The following is an 11,261-nucleotide window of genomic DNA, read 5'->3' as shown; positions in this document are numbered from 1 at the left end:
AATAATTTGTGACAAATAATCTGAAAGATAGTTAATAACTTTCATTTTTATTCAATTTAAAGCTTTCTGATAAAGTTTATTTTTTGTTTTGTTTTATAGTGCGTAAATAAACAAAGATGATGGTTTTCCGACGCGCGAACACGCGACGTATAATTGTCCATGCGCGAAACATGGAAACCCATGTTGATTCCGCAAATTTCCAACGACTGGCCTTGCGGTTTATTTATGGTCATCGCAAAGACCAGACGTACTGGAAATTGTAAACGTTTAAAATGGAATGGTAAATCCGTTGGAATCATCGGTATACGCGGAATCAAAACATCCTCTCCTTTGTATTTTCCTTTAATGATTGTTGCCTCAATGACGTTATTCATCACCTTTTTCACAGCCAGTCTTGTTCCATTGCACAGTCGAGATTGATTAATGTTACGCAGCATGATGACAACTGATCCTACTTTTAACTTCAAATTGTGAGGTGGTAATCCAGGCAATTCCAGTGAATTTAAAAACTCCGTGGGATAGTTTACTACGTCATCTTAGTTCATAACGGTGTCGACTGATTTGAAGGAAACCAACTGGCCGGGAAGAAAATTCTGAATAGTCGCATTGAGATCCTCGACATCTTTATTTTTCGCCGCCAATATTGCTCGTTCACCCAGCCAATTATGGTTATTGAACTGTTGCTCTATATCTGGGAAAACACGCTGAATAAGCTCCTCTTTTGAGTCTGTGATGCGACAGAAATCTGTGGGTAATGTGATTAATCCGGTCGAGGTGTCTACTGCGACTTTATTATTTCAAATGTCTAACAACTGCTTCGCAAACACATTTGCAGTTTCATCTTGTTGTAAAAATACTCGCATGTTAGTTGTTAATTGGAGTGTCTTTACGTACCGCTACAAACTCGATGATTTTAGGCATGCATTTAGTTCATCAGCAACAGTTGATCGAGGAATAACTGGAAGAGTCTGACGAAAATCACCTGATAACAGAACCATGGCCCCACCAAAAACATTTTGGTTGTCACGAAGATCTTTCAAAGTTCTGTCCAGTGCCTCCAGTGACCTCTTATGGGCCATTGTGCATTCATCCCAAACAATCAATTTGCATACCTGTAGGATCTTGGCCATTGCGCTATTTTTGGCGATGTTGCAAATTGGTGTTTCGTTGATTTGCATGTTTAATGGTAATTTCAAGGCAGAATGTGCAGTTCGCCCGCCTTCTAGCAGAGTCGCAGCTATTCCAGATGAAGCCAACGCTAGAGCTACATCATTTCGCGATCTGATCCTCGCCAAAAGCAATGAAATTAAGAACGTTTTTCCGGTTCCTCCGGGAGCATCAAGGAAATAAATTCTACCAGATCCACTGTTCACAGCTTCTATCAAATTGTCGTACGCAATTATTTGTTGTTGATTTAATTTTGAAACATTTGTACGAACTGTTTCGGCCAATGCTTCAATGTCGTACTGTTGTTCTCTTTGCAACTCGTGGTTTAATGCATCGTGCATACAACGATTGGGTGCTGTCATTCCCAAACACGACAATACTTTATTTGCCATCAATAAACACATATATTCTATCGTGATCAATGTCTCATTGTAAATTTCTGCAGTCATTTGTAGTGTAGGATTCAGAGTTTGACGGCGCACACGATGCAAAACATCCTCAGACATGTCATCTCTATACTTAACCCACAAATCTTTTGGATTCGAGGGGAAACATGTCGATATGATAATCGCAAACAACGTACGAATTTGATGCGGCGATGAAGATATTACGGAATCCTTGAACGTATCATCCCAGTGCAAATAATAACATTCATCGTTATTTGGATGTACTGTGTAGATGCGACCCAGAGCGTCTGAATCAAATACATTTGGATGTCCTTCAACTGGTGTTCCTTGTTTTCTACGCTGAAACGATTTCGATGATGCATTCCATGTGTAATAGCGTGGCATGTCAGCATACAGCAAAGTGCGAGCAAAATCATCAGTTTGACAGACTGTGAAGAAACTTGTTAATGTTGTCGACGGTGGACGTGTCGCTCTGTCTGCCGCGTTCGATTCATTATAGTAAACTCGTTGATCATTTTCTAAATGGACTGCCAAATGGACTACTGTAGGGTGTCTTTCATGGATCGCAAATGAAAATATACGCCAAATTGCTTCGTTGCTACTTACATATCGACCCATCTGGTACTGTGATACTTCGTCATTTGCATTGGTTACAGCGAAGACGGCCATATCGCTACCTTTGTTAACATATTTACATATGTACTTTATCGACTTCACAGAGTTACAATATTCCATATTGATGTGAGTCTCCAAAGCTTTGGACAATATTGGCGAGTATGGCACAATCCAACGATTGTCTACATCAACATTTTGTCCTCTTACCTTCACAACTACCAATCGCCCATTGTCCGCAACTGATCGCCGACGATACAATGGGTATCCATCATTTCCCGTTATGGTTTCAGCAATCAGGTCTCTTGGGTATCGCTTGGAACACTTGCCGTCGACCATACAGGGTGAATTGTAGTTGCAAACTCCGCAAGGTCCATGTATCATGTGTTTGGTAACTATTGCATGCAATTTTGGGTCAACTGTTTCATCAGGAATTTCAGCTGAAATTATGGAATCAATATCATCTGGCCTTATTTTGTCCACTAACCAGACTAAAATGTGCGCATGTGGCAGACCACGATTTTGCCATTCTACAGAGTACATCCAACAACGGACTTGGCCATACACGCGATGCTTTATGAAGAAATTCATGAGAGATTTTAATTTTTGTTTAAAAACTCTAGCAGTGATATCATGTCTATCAACTGGTGTTTGGCTATGTAGCAATTCCCTCTTGATTTCGGACCATTGTGGGTTACAGGTGAATGTAACAAATAAGTCTGGGCGGCCATAATGCCTAACATATGACATAGCATCCTGAGCATATTCGTGCATGTGGCGCGGGCTTCCTATGTAAGTAGCTGGCAAAATTGTCATTCTTCCCACATTATTTACATTGCCATCGGCATTTATAGCATCGCGGAGATGAATGTATTCCTCTGATCGAAGCTGTCGTTGGTTCAAACGGATGTATGTTAATCGTTCAGTCTCAATTTTGACATACATGTCAACGGCAAACTGATGAAAAAGTCGTCGACACATCAAAATATGATTTACTTCACCCTCACGGATCATGAGTCTATATGAATAGAAATTCATAGCACTAACTTTTTTGTTTGTGTCAACACCTGCAATTAAAAATGATAACTTTTTAATTTGTTACTTAGATGAATTGAATCTAGAAATATTATTTTATCTTGTTCAATCTAGTTACCTGTTAGTTGATTTACCATTTTGATATTAAAATGGTATCCATCTTCCCCCTGCCAGAATATCAAAGGATATTGTAACGCATCATAAGTCCTGTTTGTTTCAGATATACGTTTTAAATCATTATTCCGACGATGAAGCACAATATCCCTAGATTGTAAATTTTCTCCCACAATGACAACAGCCACTTCGTCAATGGTAGGTGAATTAAATCTCCTTGTGTTTTCACCGGCAGGTATTTTGTCCGCTCGAATGACAATATTATGGCTGTCAGATGGCATCCGATCCAATGCTATTTTGAAAATGTTTACTAAATTGTTGTTCTGATGAAGAAACATTTGTAATTCTTGGATAATGGTTCTCTTCACTGTTGGATTGTGAGCACAACGTTTATCAACTTCCGCATCTGAATTGCCCATAAAATAAATTTGTAAAAATTGATAATCTGCATCTGGTAGTGGTAACAGCGCCCCCAGTAAGTGATAAATTTGTCCTTGTATCTGTAATTTTTGAAGATTTCTCCAATAATTATTTCTGATATATATTTTAATATAAATTTGAATATTATAAAAAAATATTATGGTATAATACCTTGAAAGTGGGCATGAAATTGTCCTGTATAATATGTGTAGCGCCAAACGATGTCATTTGGAAACAGCTGTTATATTTCTGAATGTTGGCCAAGAAGTGCTTAGAATCATTTCCAATCCCAGAAACTAAAGAGCGTAAAGGATCTGGTGGTGGGACCAATTGTGGCAATTTTACTTTTTCTCCAGCACAACATAATCCAGTAGATTCACCACTATATTTTAACGCCTTACAATATTTACAAATAATAGTCATTTCCCCAATTGTTAGCGATTTGTCGGCATAATAATCTATTGCCGGATCATAGTGGAATGCAGCTCGTTCCAGAATCACAGGAGCACTGCGTCTGCGGAATCGCTCAATTTCATTATGTCGTGCTCGCTGTTGTTGTGTTTGATGTTCACGAACTTGTTGCATTCTAAGCCTATCTACTTCATTGTCACTCACTAAAGAACGCAATTCTGACATTGCAGTACGACTATTTTCTTGATCTGTCTTTCTCTGGTCATTAGTGCGATTAGCACGTGCAGTTTGACTTCGCACATTTGATTGACTTCGACGACCTAAGTCAGGTCGTCTTCTCCTTAGCATCGTAAATTGTAAATAAACAAAATTCTTTATTTAGCGGTAATCTTCACTTACCAAGATAGAAGGATGCACTGTTTGTCTGAGGTATCGATCTACGTAGAAGATGGATCGACATATTATTTGGTTGTCAAATGTCAAAATCTAAGTCAGGTCGTTTCCATGGCATCGTAAATTGTAAATAAACAAAATTATTTAGCGGTAATCTTGACTCACCAAGATAGAAGGACGCACTGTTTGTCTGAGGTATCGATCTACCTTATTATTCACCTTTTAAACCTTCCCTGGACGTCCACAAATAATTCAAGACCAAAATTAGCCAAATCGGTCCAGCCGTTATCGAGTTTTAGCGTGACTAACGAACAGCAATTCATTTTTATATATATAGATAACAGGGGTTGTGTTTGACCCAAGGAATTAGTCGAGAAAGTTAGCGACTAAAAACAGAACTTACATAAAATCGCACAACATAATAAATACCAAAAATCATACATATATACAGGTACTATATATAATACTATATACTGTATAAGGACCTTTATTTATTTTTAAATGAATAAATGTCTTTGGTGTTATGTCTGTTTTTGGTGTAAAATATTTCTAATAACACACATTGCTTTTAAAGTTTCTTCACCCATTCTATTTCTCTTTTTCACTTTAACGTCGGACACCATCGAAAAAATTCTTTCTGCCTTAGCATTAGAATGAGGCAATGTTAGAGCGATAGTGGCGAGTAATCCTAAATTAAAATTTTTTGTTCTAATATGGAGCCACACAAGTTTTCCATTTCGTTTTGATTGGGAGAGACAGGTAACTTCTGCCATTCTATTGTTAAATCAGTTAAGGCAATAAAATTTGCGAATTGATTGCCTATTGTTATTATATCTGTTTCCGAGTTCATAGTTATAGAAAATGCAACCTGAGGGTCTAAAAACTCCAATGATCTAAATATTGGATCGTTAATCGCCTTTTTATGATTTCTGTTGCTGCCGTTATGTAAAACGATAAGCATTTCTTGCGGAACTCTTCTTGACCATCAACTGGTACTCACTTTAGAAATTGCTCACATTCCTCACCTAATTTAATTTTATTTAAAGATAAAATGTTTTGAGGATTACGTAAATCGATTTCTACTATTTTATTTTTCATACACACTTCCGGTTTTAAATAATTGCTGCATAATTGTAATAATATATTATGACAATGTTGACGTAACTTATGGATTAATATATAATTCGACTGAAATATAGCATTGAATGAATTCAGAAAATTTAATGAATATTTCATGAAGGTATAAATTCTTCATGTCATTATAAATATTTTCTGCACTTTTCAATTTGTCCTCAGTAATGGCTAGTAAAAAAATCGTTCCAATACGTCCCAGTTATTTAAAATACGTATGATACAGTCATGCCGACTTAGGCAACATGTAGTGGCTAGCTTTAAAATTTTCTGTTTAGTCTGTGTAAAATATTCTTGTAATTCTATCAAAATAGCACAACGTTTTGCACTTCCTGATACGTATGTGGCTATATTTCTAATAAGGTCTTCCGGTCCCCTCGGCAATTCCTCGCAAGACTTGCTAGCGACTAAAGCTGCTGAATGATAAATGCACCTCATTAAAACAGCATGAGGTACATCTGTTTTCAAATGGGAAAAAAATGATTTTTTTTTCGCCCACCATTGTGTTGGCGCCATCACATGCAGCACCTGTACAAATAAATAAATCAAGTTATTGGTGCATTATTAAATAAATATAGATTCTTTTTTTATCTATTATATTACTCAGTGGTATATTTCATTAAACAATTCTTAAATGAATTGTAAATATTTTCGGCTCGGCAATCTGTGGCATCCAATGAAACCAGTTCGAGAAGGTTGGTTTTGATTGCATTTGTTTTTATGTCAGGGTATCTGATTAGCAAGCACATATTTTTATTTTCGGAAATATCCGTACTTTCGTCAATTGATACGAAAAAATAATGGTTGCGTAAATTCTCTATTAAATTGTTCGTTTCATGTGCACCTAATACATTATTAATTATTTGTCCACACTTAGTTCTTCCCAACGTTACATCTTGGCATATTTTAGAATCATTGAAAATTGTTTTTAGTAAAGGCACTAAATGGTCTACAACTCGCGTGTAACGTTGTGTTCGGCGAAAAACAAAGATAATTTAATTTTGGCTTTGTTTACTTTCTCAATGTGTTTTTCTTCGGTTTTATTAATAAAATAGCTGGTCAATGATTTCGTCGTACCAACAGCCGACATATTTTTTATACGTTTCTGACTAAGAGAATGACGTAGAATTTCGGTTTTCCTACAAATTAACTCCACACCACAAACATTGCATCTAAAATTAAGACAAACGAATTAAATTATAAATAACTAAATATACGTATAATATTATGATTATGATGAAATGATAAAAATCAGCGTGGCGCAAAGAAAATTATTTTCTATCGATCGAACTCTCATAAAAATCTTTGCGAACTTCCTCAATAAATTATCTCTCATCTGCATATATCGGATTTATTTCAAATTAAAATTAATGATCACTAAATAGCTTACCTGCATTTGCATTTACTTTTTTTATTTGGTATCAACCATTTATTAAATGCGGAATCTTCCAGCCGAGCTTCCTGGAAAACTTTAGGACCTTTTCCATATCTTTTTTTGTGGGGGCTCCGAATGTTCCGAATCGGATGATGATACCTCCATTATAAGTAATTAAATTAAAATCTATGGTTTTTTGTAATGGTAATTCCTTTACAGTAACACTCGCAGAAGCGTACGAAACTTTAGTTTCTCGTGTTCTAATAGTAAGAAGAGCGCATCAGTGATAAACTAATTAATAGCAACAAAATAACAACAATGAACAACAAAACTTGATAAAACACTTAAAAACAAGACCTTTTACTGAGCGACTCAACAGCAGCTGCTAAACTTTTTGTTGGAATTGAAGTTTTGATTATAATTTTAGAGAGAAACCACCGTAAAAACCCGTCATAAAATGTAATTTGGATGGAAATACAAGTAATAAAATTATTTATAAAGAGAAATACAATACAAAAGAATTTGAATACAGTGGTAATCCGACAAACAGTTTGCAGGGCAGTGTCGGATTAGCGAATTTGTCGGATTATAAAGTACTGCCTATAGTCCGGAATTTTTTACGAAAGAGTACCTTGTAATCCGACAAATTACAGATCCAATGATAAGATTCTACATGTTATATCTGTATATTCTGAAGTACAAATCATACTTCATTATCTATGTCAAATTTAGTAAATTAAACAACACAATAGAGAGCTTACGTTTTATTATAAAATTAACGTTATTAATGCTATAGAACTCACAAAAAATAAGCAATAACTTTACATTAAGAAATAATTGTGTACAAACAAATGTACATACTAAAATAATAAAAAATTATAAGTCAATCAATTTAAGAAGCATGAAAATATTTATCAATTTTTTTTGTTTAACGTTGTTAAAACACGAGATTAAAGCTTTGTCCCTCAGTCTTCTTAAAAGCAGAAGTTCGTTGTAGGATGCACCATTTGCTTCGGCCCATTGCAAACCCAGCTCAAAGGCGTTAATTGCATCTTCTGCTGTCACTTGTGGAGTAGTTGCAATTACTTCGTCGTCATCTTCCTCATTTATTGTTTTATAACTAGAAATTTCTTTTATAATCTCTTCGTCAGACATTTCATGAAAAATATTTTCCTCTTTATCCACTCCACGGCACCAGGTTTCCAAATCTTCTGGAGTTATCTATGTTTCAGCAGCAATTTGCTCTATTACTATTACCGAAGGTACACTGATTTGTGGATCGTTGGTGGGAGTGGCGACTATATCTGGCCATAACTTTTTCCAAGACGATGTAATAGTTGATGACGGTATTCCACGAATAACAAAGAGTAAAAACCGAGTCCTTCATATTAAATTCTTTTAACCTTTTTTCTATTGGCTTGTTTTTTGATACGGTTTTCAGAAGTAGGTTTCTCTTATAATCTGGCTTTACAAACTGAATGATATGCTGATCCATGGGTTGAATCAGTGCAACGCGGAAGAAACATCGCAGTGGTGCATTTATCCTCAGCTGTCAGTTCTTCTTCAAACGGATGACCAGGAGCGTTATCAAGAAGCAATAACGCTTTTTGAGGAAAATTATGATCTTTTAGTCATTTTATAACTTCTGGTACGAAGCATTCATCAAACCACTTTTTGAAAAGATGTCTTGTCATCCACGCACTTTTTTGTCCATAATATCTGTACACTGTAAATCAATGTTTTTGAATGCACGTGGTTTATTAGATTTTCCAACGACCACCATCTTTAGCGTGAGTGTACCCGCAGCGTTAACACATGGTGGTATGGTTACACCTTCTTTACTTACTTTTCGTTCAGGTACGGATTTTTCATTACAGGAAACAAAAATTTCGTTAGGCATCACACACCGAAAAAGCCTTGATTCGCCTGCATTATACACCTGTGACGGGTTAAGATTTAAATCTTTCACCAATCAGAATAACCAAACGCAGGCGTTTTATTTTAGAAGTTTATTAAAGTAACTCGTGTACAACTTTATCGTGACAATGACGAATGTAGAATGAATATAATAAGAAATACACAATGAGAAAAGTATGAATCGTTTCACAGGGCTGCCGAACAGCTCTTATCAGTTCACGGTAACCCAAACATCCATCAACATCCCTGCCATCCCATTAGAAAAAACTAATTACAATTTCTAATTTACTGTTTTTTTTTGCTGTTACAGTTGGCTGAATTTGAATTGGAGTGGCGGGACTCTTGCTTTCTATAATTTATAATTTTAACGTAATTATTAAGCAAAACATTAGCAAAAGAAGATAAAATTTGGAAGAATATATCTTTATAGTGTTTTCCAAAACTAAATATTTTTGAAAATAGTTAATTTTCCTAAAATTGGTTTTTGGTGTTCAGCCCGTAAATATTGTGTCTGCAGATTTTCGTTATTACTTATTTCTTCAAGAATGGCATAAATGTGAAAAAAAAAAAACTATACTAATGCTATCAGTAGGAACAGAAAGTCCTCCCCTTTGTAAATAATCAAAATAAATATCTCCAACGCAAGAGCCTTTATTGTTTATTATGAGCGAAACACAATTGTTGCAAGTTATCTTTTTACGAGCAGAATGAACTGCATATCCTGAAATGGAAATTTTTAAGGAGTCATCTAAATCACAATTCATTAAAAAATCGGAATTTAAAATTTCAATAAACTGACTTATGTTTAAGGGAGACTCTTCAACAATTTAAATTCCTGTTTCATTATTCTCTGGTAATTTAGGATATGTTAAAAGCACACTCAAAACATTACCGGCAGTGGATACTTTTTTTTACTGTTTTTATAATGTCACTTTCGTTAAAGTGATGTATGTAAACTGCAGAATATTTTCATGGAGTCCAATCTTTGCGAGGTATAGTACTTATGCATTTTTTTCGCATTTCATCATTTTTTTGGGAATAAAAATATAGACATACTTGTACTTACATTTTAAAGATGATTTATAATTTGAATTGCAACTGGGAACACAACGACGAGAGGCATTTTGTTAAGAAATAAACAAGAAAATTTACAACTAAAACACACAATCTGACCTAAAACATTTTCACTTCTTTCACATAATAGTTAATATTGCCTTCTGCAATTAAAAACTGTATCCAAAGGTATTAATCACTATAACACACTATAATCATCCTTATTGCACATTTACTGCACGATATTTCCGCTAAAATTAAAATATTATAGAACAACGAAAAAACACAACAACTAATGTATTAGTTGTAACTCTCATTAACTGGGAAATGCTGGGACTCCCACAGTGTTGCCAAGTAAACCTTCAGCATGGCTTGTAAGTAGAGACGGCTGTGTTAATACTTATTTGCTTAACAATACTTAAATTATGCATTTTCTTTTTCTTTTTATTTAATGACTTAATTATTTTATACCTTCTGATACCAACTTTAATCGCTCGCTAGACAATATTCCTTTATAAATCCGACCACCCTGTTGTTGTCCTTCTATATCCTCTACCACATATCCATCGTTTTCTAAAACCTTCGCTATAATATATGGGCCCCTGAATTTCGCCGTTAATTTTCGACTTTCCCCTGTAGCTGGTATCTAATCTTTCACTAGAACTAAATCCCCAACCTTGAATGATTTTACTTTGTATTTTTGTTTACAAGATCGAAGTTGATTGTTTCGATTTTCGTCTAATAATTTTGAGACCTCGGTTAAGTTAGTCCTTTCGCCATCCAGTTGTTCGTTTAATTGAACTATTTCGGTTGATAACGGATTTTCGTGAAGACCCGCCTGTTTGCTTCTGAAAACTAACTCAAATGGAGTACATTTGGTTATGCGATGTACGCTGTTGTTAATACTCCACTGGCCGTCATATAATTTTTCGTCCCATAACCTGTCCCCTGATTCGCAATCCATGCTCGTAGATAAGCACGAAAGTATTGTTTTATTTAAACGCTCTATTTGCCCATTTCCTCTAGGAGTTCCCGCCGCGACTTTAACATGGACTATATTAAATTGCTGGCAAAATTCCTCGAACACACGACCGGTATATGCAGTACCCCGATCGGTAATTACGCGAAACGGTTTTCCATAATGGGATATGAACTCTTGTAACATTTTACGCGCTTCATACGCACTCGTATCTTTCACTGCCTTCAAAACCGTGTATTTAGAAAAT

The 11,261-nt window shown here is 35.4% G+C and overlaps 1 protein-coding gene across 1 annotated transcript; it reads right to left on the bottom strand.

Moving 5' to 3' along the window:
- Positions 1–321: 321 nt before the first annotated feature.
- On the bottom strand, positions 322–4,730 carry LOC112904787. The gene is made up of 4 exons (XM_025975744.1): positions 4,725–4,730; positions 3,927–4,506; positions 3,340–3,835; positions 322–3,253 (listed from the first exon to the last, which is right to left on the bottom strand). Exons 2-4 carry the CDS (start codon positions 4,389–4,391, stop codon positions 897–899), a joined length of 3,318 nt encoding a protein of 1,105 aa, XP_025831529.1. The 5' UTR covers positions 4,392–4,506; positions 4,725–4,730; the 3' UTR covers positions 322–896.
- Positions 4,731–11,261: the final 6,531 nt, after the last annotated feature.

Source organism: Agrilus planipennis, unplaced genomic scaffold (genome assembly GCF_000699045.2).
Source record: "Agrilus planipennis isolate EAB-ADULT unplaced genomic scaffold, Apla_2.0 scaffold37, whole genome shotgun sequence".
In the NCBI taxonomy this organism is placed as follows: Eukaryota; Metazoa; Arthropoda; class Insecta; order Coleoptera; family Buprestidae; genus Agrilus; species Agrilus planipennis.
Note: the sequence above shows the minus strand (reverse complement) of the source record. Positions and strands in the feature narration are given on the sequence as shown.